General features: G+C 37.6%; 1 protein-coding gene across 1 annotated transcript in view; it reads left to right on the plus strand.

Moving 5' to 3' along the window:
• The window catches only part of ZCWPW2 (zinc finger CW-type and PWWP domain containing 2), a 100,248-nt gene extending 78,896 nt beyond the window's left edge, over nucleotides 1–21,352 (plus strand). Inside the window, exons 7-10 of the mRNA XM_037070749.1 lie at nucleotides 9,091–9,149; nucleotides 10,243–10,310; nucleotides 17,497–17,621; nucleotides 20,784–21,352. Coding sequence (XP_036926644.1) covers nucleotides 9,091–9,149; nucleotides 10,243–10,310; nucleotides 17,497–17,621; nucleotides 20,784–20,945 — 414 coding nt within the window. The 3' untranslated portion in view covers nucleotides 20,946–21,352. The remainder of the gene's footprint in view (nucleotides 1–9,090; nucleotides 9,150–10,242; nucleotides 10,311–17,496; nucleotides 17,622–20,783) is intronic.
• The last annotated feature ends 2,540 nt before the right edge of the window (nucleotides 21,353–23,892 follow it).

Here is a 23,892-nt window from a genome sequence, read left to right on the forward strand (position 1 = left end):
CTTGATTCAGAGTAACTATTTTCTGATTTGGGTGATTGCATTGGTTTTTTTTTTAAGATTTTATTTATTTATCTTTAGAGGGGAAGGGAAGGGGAGAGAGAGAGAGAAGTATCAATGTATGGTTGCTTCTGGTATGTTCCCTGCCGGGAATTGGCCTGCAACCCAGGCATGTGCCCTGACTGGGAATCGAACCTCGATTGTCTGGTTTGTAGGCCCGCGCTCAATCCACTGAGCTATGCCATTCGGCGGCGCTGTATTTGTTTAAATGATAGAAAACTCTACTTTGGGACTTGTATATTTGCTTAACCTTTGTTTTGAATTGACTTTCAGTCCATGGATCCGACTTTAGCCAAACTGACCTTGATCTAAGACAGGCAGTGGCATTGGGAGGAGCTGGGGAGCAGACGGGAAATGTGCATTAGGGTGAGCATAGTGGACTTGAAATCTCCTTTGTTTTTCTTTCCTGAAGATAAAGTAACAGTGTCCGAGTGTGAGGAGCATGTTACTCTCCAAGTTCACAGGGTTTGTAGTGGGAGAAGTGTTGGCTGGGAGTGGCTATAGAGGGCAGTTTTCCCATCCACAGGGCTGCTCCCCTGCCTCTTTTTGCGGGGTTGCAGCTCCGAGGGGTGCTGTAGAAAGTAGAAGTGAGCTGCCCCCTGAAGCCCCCTGAAGCCAGTGACTTATCCCACCCAGTGCAGTGATTTATTTGAGAAAGTTTGTTTTAGTTATGCAGATCTGGCCCTTGGTAAATGGAAATTCATGAGTGTCAGCAATTTTTTCTTGTGTCTTTTAAAAATTATTTTTATCCTATTTACTAAAAAACAAATAAGTTTTGAATGTCACCATTTATAATAATAGAAATATTATATTCATTTTTGTTTACATATAATGCCCACTTAAAAATTCACTCAGATATTAGTTCATTTGGAATTTGAATTCAGTAATACCTAAAAACTGATGTCACAGATTCCAGAAATTCAAAACTTTTCAACCATAACTTTCTGCATTTTATTTTCTGTATTTTAACTTGGAGCCAGAAGGCAAAAAGGAGAATTCTACGAAATGTGATTGCTTTTTTGTTAAGAAATAAAAATCTCTTCAACTTGAGTACCAGTTATCACATAAAAAATTTTCTAGGTGTCGCCCTTTGTTATTTGGGACTAAAATTTCTTCAGCTTATTTTTGCTGATTATATTTATTGCTAGGATAATCCTTTCTCTCTGACCCAGCAGTACATCGTTCATGTCTCAGCATAAGGTTACACACAAAATAAATCTGGGTTTCTTTTAAAGGTAAGGATATTTCTCACTCACTGTCTTCCTCATTCCATTACATTAAAACTAAAAACAATATTACTCACTGAAGAGAGTGGCTATTGATATAACATACCATTGGTTTTGAATAATGAGTTTGTATTTTATAGATTGTACCTATTGCCTTAGCTCTTAAATGATCTTTCCATGCCTAATAGTAATAACTAGTATTTTCCTAATTGCAAAGGGAAAATGTAAAATAAAATGTCAGTGAAAGTTAGTAGGACTTCCTTATAACTTACGAAAATTCAAATATAATTTCAAATTTATAAACATTTGCCTTCTGCCCACCAGTCTTCTAACTTTTCATTTATTGTGTTGGCTAAAAAGTTCATTTGGGTTTTTTCCTGTATGATGGTTCTAGTAATGCTTAGTTGTCTTTAACTTCGTTCAAAACAGTTTTGTTAAGATTGTTTTGTGACAGCTGTCATATCAACATGCATTTTTAAAAACTTATCAAAAGTGGTGAATTTTTATGTAGCCATTTTAATATTGAAGATGGAAGAAAACACACAACATTTTGAGCATATTATTCTTTCTTATTTCAAGAAAAGTAAAAATGCAACTGAAACACAAAAATAAATTTGTGCAGTGTATGGGGAAGATGCTGTGACTGAAACAGTCAGGTAGACCAGTTGAAGTTGGTAGCGATCAAATAGAGACAATAATTGAAAACAACCAACATTATACCACCTGGGAGATGGCTGACATGCTCAAAATATCCAAATCAATAAACTTATTGGTGAAAATGAAAGTGTGTCTTATATTTTATGGACAAAATTAAATGGACTTTTTGGCCAACCCCATATTCTAGACAAGTTAAACCTGTTTCCTTTCTTTGAAGACCCATAAATTATTACTTTTGAATTCTTTACAATTTAATGACTTTGAAATGCTATTTACCTTTTTTTGCTTATGTATTTCATACTTGCACTTTGCTCTAAAAATTATTTGCTTACCATGAAACATGTATGTTAGGTACATGCCTTAAATTTTTACTCCCCCACTTAGTGAAGAACACAGTCACCCGGACCATATAAAGGGTGGTATCTTTCCCATGTCCTTTCATGAATCTGGATACAAGACTGTACTCTGTTTCAACTTCTGTGATCATCCGAAACTCGATATAAAGACTGGGATTTAGATAACATTTTTAGAAGAATAATCTTTTTAAAAAATGTTGCCATTGTGTAGGTAGAATCGGTTTATTCCTATGTAGGAGAAACACCATCTTTGACACAATGCTGACAGTAAATGCCCGGAGCATTTGACGGTGATCCATGGCGGGAGGAGTTGGCTGGTTGTCCTTACTACTCAGGAGGTGGAGCCAAAAATGGTAAAACAGATGATGAAGCTGACCGCATTCCTCCTTTTGTCTAGGAAAAATGTGTAGTGTAGATACTATAACCATTGAATGTTCTGTATGCATCAGATTTTTACAAGTTAAATAAAATACGTAGATTCTAGAAAGTCTTTAGAAAATATTATGCACAAACAGGAATTGTTTTCAACATACTTGGAGTTTTAGAGAGTCTCTAATTAGAGGACAAATAATCTAACTTACTGGCTCCATTCAAATCAAATAAACCACTGTGACGTGAGCTCTGCTTTTCATGGGCATCTTTCCTCCCAGATCACTGTGTTCTGATTACCTTTGAGTAGTCTTAAGTTCTTTACAAATGTGAGTGAAAGCTTATCTGTTAAAAATTTATGTGTATATGTATATATATGAAATTTTTATGTTTTTCCCTGGTATAGATAGTCAAAAACCATTAAAAAATGAAGTCCAAGGCTTTAAAGATTATCAAGTGAAGTACACAATTATAGAACTTCTTGGAGTGTCCTGACTTTTATCCTCTGCCAGGATTGGGAGGTATTTAATAGAAGGTCTTTCATGCCTTCTGTTTAAGGTGGTCTGTTGGTCAACTTCTATTTTTAGGAAAAATGCCCTCCTGTGTCTCAGCTCACTGCATGAATACACACTTCAGTGTTTTCTCTGGTAAGTCCCTCAGAGCAGAGAAATCCACAGTGCTTTGGTGCGAACTTACACATGGCTGAAGAAATAGGGCAGAGGACAGCAGGGTATTTATAAGTCAGATTGCCAGGGCTAATCTCTGATATTGTCCAGATCTCAGGGAAAACTGAATTCTACTGAAGACTGACTAGACTGGGTCATATGGTAATTGACTGACACTTAGGCAGATTTGTATTCTCTCTGTTGAAATCATGTTGAAAATAGGGCTAGAAAATGCTCCTTTCAATCTCCCCCTGCCCCTTTTCAAAGAAGTGTTAAAGACTATCATTATCTAGGCCTGAAGATTTAACTTTATTATTTGTACTCTCCAGATACTCAGCTTAAGTAATAACCATCATTTACAATCCTCCATGAAACCAGTTTTCATCCTTATGCCAAGCATATTTTCCCAGCAGATTTTCCAAAAGGGAATGAGAATATTGGCTTTTCCTTCTGTGTGATAACTTTTGACAAGGAGTGTGTGTACATTATTCAAAGCACAGATACACTTTTGGAAAGAAATTCTATCGAAGTAGGCAGCTCTTTAGTGATTATTGACTGACAATTACTCTCAAAAGAAGGTTACAAAATATATTTCTTTTTCTGTGAGCATAAAAGATTGAATCAAAATTTTGTACCTCCATATTTAACACAACTAACAAACTTCTTATTTAAAAATAAAAAAAGATTTGTATTTAAATGAATAGTGATTTAAGGAAATGGGCAATGTCAAGTCAGCTTATGCAGGTTATATAAATCTGATATAAAGACAATTCATTTGTATTTTCTGTTATTCGAAATTAAAGGCAATTGTATTATTTGCCATTCCAGCCAGCAATCCTAATTATCTCTAAATACTCACAGACACACACACATACACACATTCAGTAAATAGCATATGCTCTCTATACATGTACCTCTTTTTTACATTCAACAACAAAGAATTAATACTTGCTTTGATTTCTTTAAAAAGTCAACAAAACTTACATAGCACTACATTTGTGTGGATGGGTGTCATTGTTTGGATGGATTTTGTTGATGTTAAAGAAACCCTAACAAGTATTAAACCTTTTTGTATTACATGTAAAAAACAAAGAGGTATATGTATGGAGAGCCCAGATTCTTGTGCCTTACTCCCAGAGTTTCGATTCAGTTGGCCTAGGGTGGCCATCAGAACTTGCATTTCTAACACACTCTGATGTTGCTGATTCTGTCACATTGTGAGCCTTACTCTGAACAACATTGAGCTAGACAGCACAGGAGAATCAGCTGTGAAAACACAGGAAGGGAAGTAGAAGGTTGGAATAGGGAAGTAGAAGGCTGAAAGATTATAGTATGTACTCTTTACGGGTTGAATCATAGCCCTCAAAAGATATGCCTACCAGGAACCGCAAAATGTGACCTTGTTTGAAATAAAGATCTTTGTAGATATAAATGAGGCAAGAATTTCAAAATGAGATCACCTGGGGTAGATGGGCTCTAAATCCAACGGTAAATGTTTTTATAAAAGACAGACTTCTATCCTATAGAGCTGTAAGATAATAAATTTGTTGTGCTTTACCAAGTTTGTGGTCATTTGTCATGGCAGCATGGGAAACTAATACACTGCCAGAGTTCAACCTTATCAAAGTGCCAAGTTCCCTGTCATATGCTCCAAGGGAAAAAGGCAGAATCCTGACAGTGACCCGGTGGACTACATTGTTTAACAAAGAAGATCCTGAAATGCAGACTGGTCGTTTAACCAGGAAGTATTTGTTAAGTGCCTGAACCAGGCTTTGCTGGAGATTAGAGTGACTTACCAAAAGTGGTACAGCTAGTAGGTGTCAGCGTTCCGGTCACGACCCCGTCCTTCCAGGTGTGGCACCCCTCTCCCCCACATCACACTTCGTCAAGGCTCGGAGCAGGAAAGCACGGGACGTTTTGTCAAATACGGACTAGTTCATGTTGGTTGCTATGGAATATTTAACAAGATAGACAAGGAACTTATTATTTCCAGTGCAAATCTTTCTTATTTACGGTAACTGTTTAACAGTATTTCTTTACATTAATACCTATAAAGTAGTTTGCACTTTGTTACCTTAATCTTACTTTTTGTTGTAGTAACCCTTTCGCTTCATACTCAAACATGCAGATAATTTAAACAAATCTTTAAAAATAAAATGGAAATAATAGCTTTACATCATCTTCAGAGATGTACGTTAATGATTTAGATAACAATATTTATTTTCTGTGTGCTCTTTAAGTATGTATCATATGTTAGGATGATGCTAAAGACTTGGTGTTCTTCATATATAATATCAAATGTATATAATATATAAATATATGATCTATAATATCATATAGTGTTGTGTGTGTGTGTGTGTGTATGGTCTGTCCAGAAGACATCCAGCCACATAATATGAAAAATAAATACATTTATTGAAGAAGATACAAGAAACATTGTACATAGGACAATGATGTCTCAGTCCCATTCAAAGTAGGCGCCTTGGGACCTCACACAGTTCTCCCAGTCGCCGTCAGCTGCCCATTGTATTTTCTGAATCTCATTGATGGTCTGAAATCTCTTCCCTTTCAAGGGTGGTTTTAGTTTTGGGAAAGGAAGTCACAGCATGCCGAATCTGGGTTCTAGGGGGACTGAGTCACCTGGGGGATTTGATGTTTCACCAAAAAAACCGCATGAGATGTGATGCATTAGCAGATGCATTGTTATGATGAAGCTGCCAAGCACCAGCTGCCTCAGCTGTGGCCTTCCGAATCACGGAATAGTTTCTGCAGATGAATGTCCAAGCTTAACACAAAATCTGATGCAGATTCATTGCTCTACTCATTCAGTCATTTTGAATGCGATGGCCGCATAATGCAAATGCTCACTTAAGGGCATCTACCACTCCCACTGACTAGTACAGTGAAGTCGTCCTTATTTACTCATGTGCATTCCAGTCCACTCTCCTTGGCTGCCAGGTTACATGGACATTTTTATTATTTAACAGTGGTTGGACTTTTCCTGGACAGATTTCTCATATATATTTGTGTGTGTGTGTGTATCTCCAGTCCTGGAAAGAAGCATTTTGATATTTCCATGAGGTTGATCACAAAGAGAACACTTAGTCTTTAGCCTCATCACAATATGAATCCTTTCAGTGTTTCATATAAACTTCCCTTGAATGATTAGTAAGGTATTTAAGCTATTTAATAATGCTTTGAGGATTATTAAGTTCAGCCTTCATCTCATTATAATAAATGCTTTTGAATGTACAATGTAAATGTTTCACTCTGCTAGCTATTAAACATACAGTAAATTAAAAAAAATTTTTGTGCCTTTGAAGTTTAGATGCCTGATTCAGGATCAGTGAAACTGAAAGAATTAGGCAAAACAGGCTAAGAAAATTTTCACTTTAGCAAGTTCAAATGAAAAGATAAAAAATACAAGATTTTTTATTTTTTAATAAACTGGCTAACAAATATATTGAGGTGAAAGTGTATTGAGGTGTTTTAGAAGGAGAGGGCAAATTGTGAATTTGTTAAATGCCTAAGTCACCAACAGTGGCAGTACAGAATGGACCATGACATCGACATCATTTTTTCCCTGTGCTGACGTTTCTCTTTATCCTGTCTTCCTCCCAACATGTATTCATTAATTTATTCCACAGACACTTCGTGTGCACCTACAGCATGCAAGGGATGGCATGGAGACAAAGTGTATTACCCAGTGGGAAGATAAGTCTTGTAACCAAATACTAACATGTGAGACAGTATCCCAGATCTAAATGGCATAGATCGTAACTCACCGCAGGAGGGTTCATGGGAGAATGTGAATTCTTCGATATCTGTGAATTGATTGCAAATTTATTCATCTATCTTTTGGGGTTTGATTTCTTATTTTATTGCATTTAGTCAGTGCATATGGCTTGTAGATTATTTTAATATTTTGGGGACTTCCTTTGTGACCCAATAGATGGTCAAATTTGTAAATGTTCTAGGCTTAAAAACAGTATGTATTCTTTAATTACTCAGGGCCAGGTTTAATATGTATTCATTAAACTTATTATTTTTGTTGAACTTTTCCTATTCACTAAATTGTGTTTGCCTTATAATTTTTTATGAGAAGTAAATTAAAATACACCATTTTAACTATAGATTTATCAGTTTCTACTTTTAATTACTTTACTTTATATATTTTGCTCATTTTATAAGGCTAAGATTTTAGGTATATACAGCTTCAGGACTATTATACTTTTGGGGTAGATTTTTTTTTAGCATTGAATAATAACCCTTTTATCTTTGTTATGGTTTTTGCCTTAACATCTGCTTTTTTTCTAACAGTATTATTGCTACACTGGGTTCCTTTTATTAATAGTTATTGATATAACATATTTTATATTTTCTTTGAATTTTTCCATATCACTAAGTTTTTTCAAATTGTACCTTTGTTGAGGTCTAATTTATTCACCCTTTTCAAGGGTACAATTCTGTGGATTTTAGTGTGTGTGCAGTCATGCAACCAGCACCACCGTCTAGTTGTAGAACGTGTCCTCCTCACCCCAGAAGGAAACCACACACCTGTTAGCAGTCACTGCCTGTTTCCCACCTCCCTAGGGTCCCTGGCCACCACTAATCTACTTCCATCTCTAAGGATGTGTCCCTTCTGGTTGTGTCAGATAAACGGATTGTACATGTGGCGTTTTGTTTCTGGCATTTCTGACCTTTCACTTAGCATAATGGTTTCAAAATTCATCCATGTCATAGGATATGTCTTTACTTAATTATTTTTCCCTCACCCAAGGAAATGCTTATTGATTTTAGAAATGGGGGAAGGGAGGGAGAAAGAGAGAGGGAAGAAATATTGATGTGAGAGAGAAACTTGGATCAGTTGCCTTATATGTGCCCCAACTGGAGAGCAAACACACAACCTAGGTATGTGCCCTGATGTGGAATCAAACCTGTCACCTTTTGATTTATGGGATGATACTCCAACCAGCTGAGCCACATCAGCCAGGGCCTTACTTCATTATTTTTAGGGGTTGAATAATATTCCATTTTAGGGCTATCCCACATATTATCTATCTACTGATGGACATTTGGGTTGTTTCAACTTTTTGGCTATTATGAATAATGCTGTTATGAACATTTATGAACAGTTTTTGCATGGGCGTAAGTTTTTCTCTTGGGTGTAAACCTAGGGATGGAATGCTGAATCGCAAGGTAACTCGGTGGTGAACACTTTGAGGAACTGTCACACTGTATTCCAAAGTGGCCCCACCATTTCACGTTCTCAGCAGTGCATGAAGGTCCTTATTTCTCCACATTCTTCAATGGGTCTTTGTAGCCATTAAAACCTCAGTCCCAAGTTCTTTTGACTCTGTCCTGGTACACATTCCTTGGGGCCCTTCACCATGTCAGTTCCCACCTGTATAGTTTTGCATTCCTCATGTTTCTGGCGCATGAACATTTTTTTCTTACCTTAACGGTTATATAAGTTTTAAAACTTAAAACTTGCTTTACTTGGTATTTTTATGGATATGTGAAGCAAGGGACCTGGATGTAGGGGATAAGAGTTTGTTTGAGCCAGTCAACCATTCCTGGAAGTTGAGCAGATCAGTGCAGTTTTAGTGACTGTGAAGTTGTTGACTTAAGGGTCACAGGTGTTGTTTATAGTCTAGAGTCTGAGCTGAATTACTGGGTCGCTATAGAATCCACCATTAAATTGAGCTCGTCCAGTCCAATATGAACTATCTCATCTTTTTGTTGTTTTTTTTTTTACAGATGCCAACTTCCAAAAGCAGTTCTGAAAAAATAAAGCCCAAATTCAAGAAAAAGAAGAGGTATGTTTCTAATTTAAAAGTATTATGATAAAATTGAAATATATATTGAATTTACTTATTATATGATATTTCCCCCTGACTTTTCATTGTTTCTCTAGGAAACATTGCTTAAACATTTTATAGAAGAATTAATAAAATGATAAGTAGAAGTCTTAGAAGTATGAAGAAAGCTTGGTGTTTATACAACTGTGTTGAACCAGAGCTTTCAAAGGTTAATATCATGTGTGCAACCAGATGATAAGCAGGTTTTTAGTTTAAACTAGATAATGCAAACCAGAAACAAGCCTTGATAATGAACTAATAAGCCACTGATGACAAGTTTAGTGTTTATCATTGAACCAGCCAGTTTACTTGTTTACTTATTTTTAATAAATGGTAATCGGTACTGTGTTAAAGAGAGTCCTACTCAAACAGAAAGACTAACTCTAATATGATAGTCCTTTTTCAGAAGATGAGTAATTAAATTATCAAGTGAATTTTTTTAAAGGACCTGAATTGCCTTATCTCAGTTTTACTTCCCAGTAACCCCATCAAAATAGATAGTGGTATATCATAATTATCTCCATTTAAAACATTTAAAAGATGAAGAACTTGTGGCTTAGAGAAGCTAAGGGGCTTTCTCAAGCTCTTATGGTTAGAAAGCAAACATTTGGACAAGTGCCTTCTGACTCTAAGTCAGCAACATAGGGTAGTGGAAAAAGCAAAGGTTTGTAGCTGGACAGGATTTAGTTGCATCATGCTCATCCATTTACCTATGTTGTCAATCCTCTCAATTTCTCAGAGCCTTGGTTTCTTTACCAAATGGGAGTACAATGACTTCGTAGGTTTCTGGGGGAAGGTTTACATGGAAATCTTATGTAAGGTGCTTGGTAGATCATTAGTGCTTTTCACCTAGTGAGAGCTCAGATCAATACTATTCCCCTTTGGTTTTTTACTGTATCATGCTGCCTTACAGTATAAAACAACAAAGAAAAAAGTACTTCAAGATAAATATGTATTCATAATTTATAATTATAAATGCATATGTATGAGTGGTCATTTAAATATGCATGATTGGTCATTTGAAACAATATTTGTCACATTCTTCTTCTAGGAAAGCTATTTTAAAGTCCTCTTTTGAAAATGTTTGTTCAGATGATGCCTTATCAAAGGAAAACATGGGTATGTTCCTTTTTTAGCTCCTTTATCTATATTTAATTCTGCCAAGTATAGTTATGGTCCTTGGAAGAAAAAAACTGTTCTGTATATATACATATCTGAGAAACATTAATGGGTTATTTTTGGTATTGATTTAGATACTAGAGCTTCTCAGTTGTCATATTTCTGTTCTCTTGAATTAAATTTTCTCTGGTTTTAGCATGGTATTTAAATTTTCTTTTAAATAAAGCACCAGTAGTTGTGGAAAGAACTACCAGCATCAATACACTTTATTCCAGACCTCCCCATTCCAAGTGTATTGGGGTGCTAGGGGCGCTAAAGGGAGAGAAGGAAGAAGAACAGCCTGGGGCTTCTAGCCATCAGTGTTAGAACACAGGGGGTGAATGTGGAACGCGGGGAGAAAATTTTAGTTTTGATGTGCTTTACTCTTTGCACACTTGTGTGAGTCTTAAAAAGCAGGCAAATGCAAATGCTTATTTGCAAGGTGGAACTTTGGCAGCCATGCAAAGAGGTTTCAAAACATATTAAACCCCAAGAAGGTATCTGTACCATACTCCCCTCTCTCATAGCCACCCCCAGGTCCTACAGCACTGTTTCAGTTGGCTAAATAGCCATTTATATATAGTCTCATTAAAGTAAGAAAAACGTGCAGAGGAAAGTTGAGGTAGTTTCTTTCTTTCTTTTTTTAAAATCCTTTGTTCTTCTAAACTACTACAAAATTCTGTTGTTTCCATCTCTTCTTAAAATTTGTTTGGCTACTTCTTTCCTACTAACTAAGATGCCCTTTCTTCGCTAGTTTGTCTCTTTGCCTCACAGGATCAGTTCAGATATTCCTGTAGAAAGGCAAAAGTCAGCTTATCTCAGACTGAGTTTCCACCAGGAGGCCCTGACGCTGCAGCTGAGGGCTCCGTCACTGGGTCCTTCTCCCCTGCAGCTCATGGGGGGTACTGCAGAAGAAATCCAGTGCAGCCAGGAGGCCCTGGTCAGGAAGTGGCGTTCCACGGGAATACATCTCGGGAGTTATCTATGTAAAGGGAAGCCTTTTTGAGGGTCTCACATTCTGTATAGTTCTAAAAGTATCAATAGTTAATTGTTAAAATAGTTAACCCAATCTGTTTTACTCCTCTATCTCACTTTTTAAAAAGATTGTATTTATTTATCTTTAGAGGGGAAGGGAAATAGAGAAGGAGAGAAATATCAGTGTATGGTTGCCTTTCGTGGGTCCCCTGCTGGGAACTGGCCTGCAACCCAGGGATGTGCCCTGACTGGGAATCGAACTAACATCCTTTGGTTCGCAGGCCCATGCTCAATCCACTGAGCTACACAAGCCAGGGCTCCTCCATCTCACTTTTAATACCTAAAGCACAGAAACATCTAGTTTATTGTGTTCTTTGCATGAGCTGACTACTTATTGAGAGAGTAGTTCTTTAACAGTAGTTTAACCCTCTTTGCCTGTTACCTACTATGCATATTTCTGTGGATCCCTAGATCCAAGCCTCCAATGTCTCTCATTTCTTCGTAAGGTAGAATTAACCCTAGATCAAGTAGCCAAGGAAAATTTGCCATCTTCTGGAATCTCTGAAAGCCCTCCTTTTTGGACCCTCTTCCCTTACACTCCCAGTGCTGGAGTCTCCTGTAAGTCTACTGCTCAAGACCGGCTGTTCTTTACAAATTTTATGCTCTGCCGATCGTCTCCCTCCACCCTCCCACACACGCTGTAGTTGCAGATCAGGAAGGGAGCTTATTAAGTGGGGCTCCTTTACCTCTCCAGTTCTGGGTGTCTTCACCTGTAACAAGGAGGTGCGGTGGCAGCCAGCTTATCCAACAGAGAGAGGACTGTTTCTGGAAATTAATTCTGTGAGGCAATGACACAGAGTAGTCAAGGAAAAGTTGAGGAACCATTAAATAATTTAAACTGTATGCCCATGGCTGTATAAAGATTTAATCTAAGATATAACTATTTGTGGAACATGTCTGCACTTTTTTTGAAAATTGATACCAGGAATATCATGTATTATAAAAGATGGGGAAAAGTAGGCTTACAGTTGTTCATATGGAAGATAATACGGTATTTAATAAATAACAATACAAAAATAAACTCTGTTTCACATACTCACAACTGTAAACCTACTTTTGTCCCACCTTGTATTTGTATTGTCCCAATAACTCACTTTTTCCCCAGTGTTTAGGGACAAGAACATTCATCTATGACGATGAAATAATAATAGCAATAATAATAGCAATGATAACCAATACACATAACAATTTCTATGTATTCTCACTGTTTTAAGTATCTCATGTGTCTAAGCCCTTAAAGATCTGTATGAGGTATATAAAGTAGATATTATACCTCCCACTTTATTGATGGGAAAACTGAGGCACTTAAGAGGTTATATGAGTTTTCTAAGGTCACATTGTTTCTTAAAATTAATCGAAGTGTGCAGCAATTTCTTTGGTTGCTTTGAGTATCAGAAAATTTACAGCTAATGTTTTGTTTCTGTTTTTGTTTTTGTTTTGTATAGCAATGGTAGTTGATCAAAGAATTTTTAAATGTAATTATTGCCACTAGTATCCCCCTCAATGAATTGATTTTGATTTCTTTTAGTCTGACTTTTTGTCATTTTTTAAATTGTACCACTATTTGTTGTTGGTAAATAGCTCATTTCTTTGGGCAAATAGACACCCTACAAAAGTTTGATTAAATAAAACATTGAAATATTACCCAGGACAAACTAATAATAATCTATCAGCACTCATTATTAAAATAGCAAAGGGTATATTCATCAGCCACCTGGGACATATACGCATGGAAAGGAATGATTAATATAGGAAAGGTCTGGACTGTGGAGTGAGTCCTACAGGGAGCATGAAGACTTTGGGGCCTGGGTCTGGGAGGTAGAAGGGGTGACAGGGAGAAACAGGATATCTTGCTACTCAAGACAAACCTTGCCTTTGGGTTGGGAGATGCTTTAACCTCTAGGCTGAAAGGTACAGTTGGTCTCCATGCCCCTTTTAGTAGTAAGCCTTGGGCTTTCTATTTCTGTTTGTGTCTCCAGGAATGGCGTTTTCTTCATTATATTTCAGCCTGCATTTTACTCATCTCTATATTTAACCATACACACACACGGGGAGTGTTTGTGATTACTTGAACACAAAACAAACAAACAAACAAACAAACAGAAAGTCCAGTTTTGGGCTCTTCCTCCTTCTCCCTCTCTGCATCTGTAAGAATGCCTTCAAAACTTCCACACTGGAACGGTCCTGTAAATTTATTTAAGATATTTTTTAGTGCCAGCTTTGGGGTAACCTTCCTTCTTTATATAAGAAAGGAAACAAATTCTTTAAACATTTAATAGAGAAGTAGAGATTAAAGAAAACTCCATAAATACACACTTGAATGCTTTTAAAATAGTGACTGATTGTTTGAGACAAACGGTATTTCTTATCAGGAATGGAACAACAATTTGATTTATTTTACAAAACTTCATTTTTAAAAGCCAGATACGGACTTCAGTATGAGAGTTTTTTTCACTTTCTCTGAGTGATGGAGCAGCTGTAATGCTACCACTTTACTCTGAACGACAAATTCAGAGAAGTCAGGGAAACTACAGGCTACTCAGCTTTGATAGGAGATGATTGGTCATGCAATCAGCAGAAGCATTCATTCTGTCTCTGTCTTTGGAAGAGACCATTGACCAATTTTGATAACCTAGTTTGTAGATTACAGTAACTGCTATTTCCTGAGAATTATGTTTGAACTCTATGTGTTCACAGTACAGGAATACCTGTTTAGAAAAGTGCAACTCCCGTTGCTCTGGAAGCAGGATTTGACATCCATCAAGTTGGTGTAATGAACCCTGGTTGATTTATGAAGTCATTCATTACTTTACCTACCCTTTGATCAAAAAGCAGTGTACATATTTTTCCAGATCACTTGAAAACAGAGAGCCTACAATGCCATTGAGCAATGACATTCATTATCATAAATTGATTGTATTTTAGCATTGCTTTAGAAATATGAAGATGTTTGTGTACCATTTTTCCTTTACAGCATAGCTCAAAATCCATCTTCTCAACAGTGCATTAAATGTCAGTATCAATATCCACAGACTCAGAATGCAAAGTAGAAAAACATAACATGTGTGAGCGGGACTGGGGAATCAGTGTGAAGATAACCACAAGCAGCTATTAAGTAACAGGTTACTAAGTGAGATTTGTAGTACAGAGATATTAATTTTATTAACAAAATTACTTCAACAAAAATGTACATTCCTCTAGAAAATTCTGGACACAGGGTACATTGATATTTTTAGATAAACTCTCCAGGTGATTCTTATGCCTACCAAATTTTGAATGCCACTGTTCTAGAATATAATAGTTCATACTCTGCAATTACCCTAGCAATTAATTACTCTAGCACACAGATCTGTGTGGATATGACTAACATGTCAATTACACTTTTTGCTTGTTTTTTTTTTTTTTTAATGAAACAATAGGAACTGGTCCTAAAGTGTGGAATGGCTTATCAGAAAGTTCCTTTCAAACTGTTTGAAAGTTTTCCATGGAGAAAACCTAAGATTGGCTGGGAAGATGAGGTCCAGGAAGCCTCATTGGTCTAGGCCTATTCTCTTGAGTCCCTGGCCCGTCACAGGCACAGAATAAATATTTGTTAATTGACTATAAAAATACTTACAGAGGAGGCCACCAGTTGATGTTTCTTTTCACACTCATGTTTCTTTTCTCTCTCTCGCTCACCCCCTCTCCCTCTCTCTCTTCCTCTCCCTTCCTCCTCCTCCCCCTCCTCCTCTTTCTCTAAAATCAATAAAAATAATCCTTGGTGAGGATTTAAAAAATACTAGGAGAAAGCAATAAATTTTGACAGAAAAACTTTTTGTAGACAAACTTGTAATGTGAAAAATGTAAACTAAAAATTCCTTTTCCAGTACTCCAGGGACAAATAGGAAAAGAAAACTTTCGTTTTGATAACCTCCCATGACTTTATTTAACACCATTATTTAATAAGCAATGTCTTAGCAGAATTTTAAAATTTCTTTCTTACAAGAAATAGGTAAGAGAAAATTATCAACAAAGATGATAATAAAGTATGGATTCTTTTGAATGAGAGAAAAAGAAACAATGCATAAAACCTTTCACATTAATAATTTGTTTTTTACCTTACGACACGGTTAGTTTACAAGGATACCCATGTGTGTGTGTGGATATGTATTTCATATGGATCCATATCTCTTTATAAATATTATTAATCAGAAAAGTTAAATATATTCAATAATTACATCAAAAGCGAATAGAATTGCTGAGGACACCTTGTTTCTGTGTTCAGTGATAATACTTCAGCTAAAGTGTGTAACCCTTGGTCTCTTTCGCGTCCCGTGAACTTTCAGCTCTTCCACCTAGTGTAATTTTTGGTGACCAACCAATGAACAGTGGAAAGTAGGAGGTGGTATGTCAGCTTTTTGTAACCCGAGGGGAAGGTGATGGGATGTGTGTTCGTGGCCTTTCTCTTGGAAGCATGTTGCCTCTGGAGACCCTTCACAAAGGGTTTGTCTGTCGTGCTGGACAGCGGGCCATGCGTGGCCNGTGTGTGTGTGGATATGTATTTCATATGGATCCATATCTCTTTATAAATATTATTAATCAGAAAAATTAAATATATTCAATAATTACATCAAAAGCGAATAGAATTGCTGAGGACACCTTGTTTCTGTGTTCAGTGATAATACTTCAGCTCTAAAGTGTGTAACCCTTGGTCTCTTTCGCGTCCCGTGAACTTTCAGCTCTTCCGCCTAGTGTAATTTTTGGTGACCAACCAATGAAGAGTGGAAAGTAGGAGGTGGTATGTCAGCTTTTTGTAACCCGAGTGGAAGGTGATGGGATGTGTGTTCATGGCCTTTCTCTTGGAAGCATGTTGCCTCTGGAGACCCTTCGCAAAGGGTTTGTCTGTCGTGCTGGACAGCGGGCCATGCGTGGCCTCCTTTCCTTGATCTTTACTTCAACAAACTCTATATCAGATGGAAAGGTTGGTTTTATTTAAACCAGGAATTCAGTTGCATGTGGTTAGTTAGTACTTGAGTCTATAGAGTTGTAATAGGTGTTTTTTCTTTGGTGGGGGTATTATTTTATCTCAGTATGTCCAGTGAATTACCAGATTTTTTCCTACTTACATATTTCTGTCACAGTAGCACACATACACAAGCATTTAAGCTTGTTTTTCTTAAATATCAGATTAGGCAATTCAGATGTGTTGATATTTGGAGTCAGAACATACTAGTCTGTGTCTAGCCTAGCCACTTAATCACATGGCTTCCATTTTTATGCAGTAGTTTCAATAGTTTTAAGTAGTTTTATTTCAGAGATTGGTAAATTGTGGCCCACAGTCCTACCATCCGCTGCCTGTTTTTGTAAATAAAGGTTTTTTTAATTTTAATTGTTGTTCAAGTACAGTTCAAGTGCCCCCATCCCAGCTCACCCCACAACCCTCCCTTACCTCCCTCTCGTTTAAATAAAGTTTTATTGGAACATTGCCCCTCTCATTTGTTTATGTTCATGTCTGTGGTTTGCACTATAACAATAGAATTGAGACCTGGCTGGTGTAGCTCAGTGGATTGAGCACTGGCCTGCGAACTACACGATCGTGGTTCGATTCCCAGTCAGGGCACATGTCTAGGTTGCAGGCCAGTTCCCAGCAGGGGATTCACAAGAGGCAACCATACATTGATACTTCTTCCCTTCCCCTCTAAAAATAAGTAAATAAAATCTTTAACAAAATTAAAAAAAAAAAGAATTGAGTAGTTGTGGCAGAAACTGTCTGGCCCTTCACAGGAAATGCTTTCTGACCTCGAGGGTTTATAAATAATGTAATTTTGTTTGGAGCCCTTGGCTCCTGATTTTTAAAACACACAACATTCTATTGAGCTTTTGTTGTTTGGGGATCCTTTATGTTCAGTACATAACAAGAATGTCGCCTACATTTTTCAAGGAATAATTGTAAAACACTCTTAGAAATCCATCATCATTTTGCATTAAGCAGAGGCCATGTGTGAAATTTATACAAAATATTTATTTTTTATTTTGTAACATTTAAAAGATTACCTTTTAATGTGTGGCGAAGGTTATGAATTAGACTGAATTAAGATGTAGCATTTTTACTATATTAATGATGTTTCTTTAGTTGTCTCCGAGACGGAAGTTTTACTAAAAGAACTGGAGCAAATGCTCCAGCAAGCTCTGGAACCCACGCCTCCAGCAGATGAGACCGAGCAGGAACATGGAGAGCTAATAAATACAGGAGGAAAGGTAATACTGATAGTTATAAATAGCAACTTCAGTTCTTTAAATGGCAGAGATTCTTCCTGGATGTACGTTTTCGGTATATGGAAAACTTTTTTCACTTCTCAAATTTGAGCTTTTGATGATCGTGAGCTGAATAATAAACTAGCGGCCTGTGGAGAAATCAGAACACATCTATCAGTCTTTGAACAGGTATCCGTGTTTCAACAGCGGGGCTCCTTTGTTTCAGATCTCTGAGGTTGGAATGAAGAAAGGTGGAAGGGGCTTGCTGCCCCGAGAGGCCTCCTCCCTGCTGCCGGTCTCCACAGTCAGGAGAGGGGCCAGGATGAGAGCCGTGCTCAGGGAAATCTGCCCTACTGTGTGCACAAGGATAGCTTGTATCGACAAACTCTGTTAATACAATGCTGGGGGTAGAATCTTTTCCTGAAATACATTTTACCACTCACATGTAGATTTGTCCTTTTTTTCCTTTTGGTCAGTCGTGTTAGCCTGAAGAAGGTTACAGGTGCTTCACTTTATTTGCTATGTATATGACAACATACATTTAAACAGGTTGACGCACTATTCAGTGCATTACCTCCATGTATCTGCACATAAAATGAGGGTACACGCCTAGGTCAGTAAAACAACGCAGCAATGTGGTAGGTGTGAAAAAAGTAAGTCATAGCAGCCACCTCCACAGGCAGGGCAGCCGGTCCCTGAGTGGGTGGGAGGAAGCATGGCACAGAGGAGCTGCCATTGTCCTCATGGTTCCACCTTGGTGTCCTCATGGTTCCACCCAGCCTCCCACTCAGTCATAGACACACGGTGCACCTGAAGTCGCGAGAGTGCAGTTGTGAGGAGCATCGACTGTAGGGTACAGTGCCTGCGTCCCATACCTGCTTTTGCCCCTGAGGACTTGTGTGACCTGGCCCAGTTGCTCATCACTTGCCTTAGAGGATTGTTTTGAGGGTTATATAAGACAAACTGGGAACAGTACTTTGCACAGTAAGTGACACCTAAGGTTAGCTATTATTACAGATGAGAATTGGCAATGGCAATCACTAGAGAGAATAAGTGCAAAGATTTCCTTACTTTATCTCTTTTTCCATGTTCCCACTTTGAGCAACTACCCATCCCCCCTTCCATCCCCCCAAAACAGAAGATGATATATTTGTAAATGGACAAGGTTGTTTGCACACATTGGCAGGTTGCACAATTACATGGCCTTATTCAGAACTTCAACAAGAATAAAGAAGACCTTAAATACCTCCTTTATGGAGTTAGAAAGCAAGAAGATGTACAGAATTCACAGCGGAGGGGATCAGTGTTAAAAGAAAATAAAATTAACGTTGAAAACTCTTACTGACTTGAAAAATATGATTGTTTTCCTAATCAGCACCAGGACACCAACTTGTACCTGAATGGCATGTCTTGAAAATGCCATTTTTCTGTTTAGAGTTTCTTTTTTTTTAAAAAAAACTTGGTTTTTATATCTCACCTTTTATAGAACAAGATCTATAGGTTTGTGACATATGTATATGTAATTACTATACAATTTTTACTTTTCTAGCAAATGTGTGTTTTGTTTGAGCACCATATGGTTTTGTGCAATGTTTTTTCAGCCTTCGCAGTTTGTCTTTTCAAAAATACAGCCAGGCTGATTTTTCCAGAGATGTCCTGGAGCTTTTACCGTCACAGAATTGGCTTCTATTTTGCCATTATAACTAATAACTTGATAAAATAGAAAATTACTTCTGATTTTTATTTCTTAAGGTAAAATACATAGTTTTAATACATCACCAGGGAAGTGCTTGCTTTTTGTTTTAGATTCTTGTAATATTATATGCTTTCAAGAGGCATTTAGGAATTGTAAAAATTAACCATTTTAACTTTCTGGCAGGCAGGTGAGTGCCTCCTGCTGACTGGTTTATAAGCCACTCTCCACACTGAGCTTTATTAAGTCTGGCATTCACACAGGCTCAGGATATTTAGGGCTGTTCATTTTTAAATAAGGAGAATAGCAGTGAAACTATTAAAGCTGGAGCAATTTTCAGGTTAAAAGTAATGCAGTGATCAAGTGATCATCACCTCATGCATTTCCTTTCTTCTTCCTCTTTTTTTCTGTTAGTAGGAAAAATTAATATAGCTTCCAAAGGTAACGTCACTTAAAATAGGAGCTATGTTTTGTTTTTAGGAAAAGGTGGGCTCTTAGCAAGCTAACACACCACAAAGAACCACCTTATAAAATTATAATGTTCTGAACAGATATTGTTTGAGCTATTTTCACAGTTGTAAATTTGAGGATGTTTTCATCATTCAGTTCACATATGAGTTTTCAAGTTGATTTCTCTCAAGCATTTTACTAATGGATGAGAATAGCAACATGAAAATGAAGCCTACACATGGATAATCAAAATTCATTTCTATTTGTCAATGAAATACTTTACAACTCCCCTTACTAATTATGTTCTTCTTTTGCTAATAGTAACACTGACTAACATGCCCTGACTTGGCAAGCAATGGGAGGGAATTTCAGATTTTTATAAAATCCATCTGAATAATTCACAAGTCAGATAATCCATTTACAAATAAAATAGTTTACTTAATAATCACTTGTATTACATCATAGTTTGATATATGAAAGTGCTTACATAATCTACATTACATAAAATGTGTAGATTTTAAAAAAATTTCATGGGAAGTTAACTCTAAGAAATTGTGAAGTTGTAAATCTCCTGTGTGCGCATGCACGTGTACACTGTTTGTACCGGTCCTGCCTCAGCTGGAGAACATCACCACTGTTTGTGGGGGATGCACACACCTATGGCCCAGAAAATGTGGCCGAGACAGTTTTAAGTTGTATTCCTCATAACAGTAGTTTTAAGAATAAACACATACAGGAAAGTCACAGATTAAAATGATCATATTTTTCCAAAGCATACAATTAAAAATGTGAACCTTTGGGGGATAGACAGGACCTAGAGAAGTCATTTTCATACTAGCACATGTACTATACAATATGCTATACATGGAGATCATTATTTGACCATCACTACAACAGAAAACATTGTGTAGCTCCTGTGGTTGGAGGACTTACCAACTACTTTATATTTCATTCAAATACTTGAGCCCAGTCTTCAGGTCAGTTCGATGTGGTTCTGATGAACTGTGTGGTTGTTTTTGCAGCCATCTCGGGGGCACCCTGAAGCTTCTGCAAGCGGTCTGTCTGAAAACCACTGTGAAGAGGACTATGTTGTAATTGATGGGATCAAATTAAAAGCTGGGGAATGTATTGAAAATATAACTAACAAGTTTAAAGAAATAGATGCTTTGATGTCTGAATTTTAGGGCATTATAGATATTTTCAAAAGTTAAGTATGAAAACAAAGTAAAAAACTTAAAATGTTTAATGAAATACGTATATATGAATATTATACCAAAGATTTTGTTGTAACTTTCTTCTTTACATTTTGAGAATATACATTGTTTTGTGATCTAATCAAATGATACTTAAGTGTTAAAAATGTATAATTTAAGAAACCCTGACATTCATAGATTTTTCATTTGCCCTATTTTTAAAACAATTTATAAAATTTACTGTACAAATACATGCTTTACAATGATTATTTAATCCCTTTATTCAAATGTGGCTGTTAAAATGGCTAAGAAGTCTATTAGAGTTCCTACAGATACTTCAAATCTAATATGTTTAGAGAATGTGTATTCATAGTGGAATTAAGCTACTATAAAATAAAAGGAAATATAAAAATGCTTGTATAATAGAGTTATAGTTTTTTTAAAAAGTAAAAATGTCAGTTGCCTCACTATATTGGAAATACTTATTTCAAGCGCAGTGCCCAAACCTGACTGACTAGCAGTCTGTTGGGGGTTTTGAAAAGATCCAGCTCCTGGACCCTTTGCCACTGAATCAGTATCTCTGGAGGTGGGGATGGTCAAATGTATTGATACTTAAAAGTATAGGCAGGTAAGTTAAACATATTCACTATAAAACAAATCTAAACCATGTAGAAAAGTAAGAAGTACATCATGCAATACCACCCTCTTAACATCTCCCCTAAAACTCCCGTTTTTAGGGATTGCCTCCGTGGCCATTCGTCTACATCGTGTTCCATACGCATCACAATTTGTGTATGTGCACGTCCATCTTTAGTTCCAGCTCCAGCTCCCCCTCTCCCTGTCAGTCTCTTTCTGCGGGTAAATGGTGGAGAAAAGGGCATTCCAGACACCTAAAACCAAAGCTCTCAAAGAGCAGAAAAAGCAAGCGAGCACCCAGGACTGGTTGTTAGGTGAATTACCTGGAGTGATGTGTGGTGGTGAGAAGGTAAGCTCAACAGGTGAGAGGAATGTGGAGTTTATAACTGTCGGGACCAAGGGAAGGGTTTTAAATAGTGGAATTCCTTTTGTAGCTCGGAGAGAGCTCATGAGCAGCAAGTGGAGAATGGGCGGAGAGGGAGTCACCTAGGAGTAAGGGGACCAGTTAGGAGATGACTTCAGGAATTCAGCTGTGAGATTATTAGAGCCTAAAGTATGGTGGTGCTGTGATGGAGAAAATTGGATATGGCCAAGCTAAATAAATATCAATAAATTATCAGAATTTAGAGGTTGGATATCAGGATGAGACAGTGGGGGGAGTTAAGAATGATTCCAAGTTTCTACAATTCACATACATGCAGATTAGAAGCATGGGCCAAACTGTGTGACTCCAGCGGAGATTCTGAGGTCTCCATGCTTTGACAAAGCCTACATTTCAATACCACTCCACAACAAGAGTGACTAGAACAGTCTCTCAACATGTCACATTTAAATTCTATGTGGTATAAAACAACAAAGATTACGGCTTCCTTTTTTTCTTCCAGCTGAATTTACTCCACTGCATTTTAGAAAAACTCTTCCTGTTTTTCTTGGCAGTATGGTTTTATATTCACAGCTCAATTAATTATCACATTTATTTTTACTGCTTAGAATCAAGTATAAAAATGGCTGTAATAGTACTTGAAAGACTTTATCAACAATTCAGCTGTTTGATATAGACTGTGATCTAGTACATTAGATCAATTAGATCCCTTGCAACTAATTCCTCTTGGTAGAACAGCCAGTGCTCATCAGAGTCAGATTTCACAAATGAGATACCGAAACTTCCAGACTGAATTCATCCCTGCCATGTTCTGAGTTATAGTAGTCTGGAATTTCCACTGAAGCCTTGGTGTGCTTGAGCAGCTCAAACGGCTTCTGAAAATGGAATTTTGGATTGGTTTTATCTTCAGAGAAAACGGCAGACTCCTTCTAAGACGAAATCCAGGCTTTCAAATTTCCAAATAGAATGTGCCTAGTGAAAGGGATGAAGGGGCACTTCATTAACACCTCAGTCCTCAGGGCTGAGAATCCTGCCTGGCTGGCACACCCTCCCTGCTGGTAAATACCGAGTGCTCCAAGGCAGACCACGTAACAGAGATGGCAGAGTAGTGGGACTGTGGAAGCAGGATGCCTGCCTTCAGGTCCTGGTGCTGCTGCCTAGGATCTGGGAGACCTGAGAAGAGTTATTGAACTTCTCTGAGCCCAGGTCTTCTCCCCCCCCCCCCATCTATAAAGGGGAAGATGCGGAAGACAATGCAAGTTATGACTGTGGTTGTCAGCTCAGCATTTCTCTTCTGACTGCCTCTGCCATGCCTCTTGCATGCCTGTTGAACTAACATGCTCCTTTCCACAGGACCTGGGTGACATCCATGCTTCTGAGGGACTGGGACCAAGGACTGTGTGCCATTAGCTGACTCCCAGACTGGGCCTAAAGGCGGCCAATACCTTATACCTTATAGCTAGAACCTCTTGCTAGGCCCAAGGAGAATGTTATAAGCAAATCGCATCTGCCCACCAAGGGAGGTTAAATTCTAAGAACATTAGTTATACCACGTTCAGTATGTGAGGTGTAAGGCCATGTCTCAGGGCCTTCTGCCCAGACATTTGGGTTTGAGGAGTGGCTGACTGATCCTCTTTGGAATGAGTTAGGTCAAGCCTGTCTATCTACAGTTGCATGAACTTATTAAAGGTTTGGGACAGTCAGAGGCTGTGTTCCTAGTTAAATCTGTGGACTCTGGAGAGCTGAGCACCAAATCCAGCTGTTACCTTATATTCCAGAAGTCTTGGTCCATTTGCCCTGTGCTAGAAGCTAAATTTATGCAGGAATTTTCAGTGGTAAGAGGCTTAGCTGTATCTTTATTAGAGGCGGGCTGTGTTTTTTTGAGAGGTTACTGTATTGTTGCCACCAGTGGAATGAAGT

Source organism: Sturnira hondurensis, unplaced genomic scaffold (genome assembly GCF_014824575.4).
Source record: "Sturnira hondurensis isolate 20B ecotype Veracruz unplaced genomic scaffold, ASM1482457v3 Scaffold0019006, whole genome shotgun sequence".
Classification (NCBI taxonomy): Eukaryota; Metazoa; Chordata; class Mammalia; order Chiroptera; family Phyllostomidae; genus Sturnira; species Sturnira hondurensis.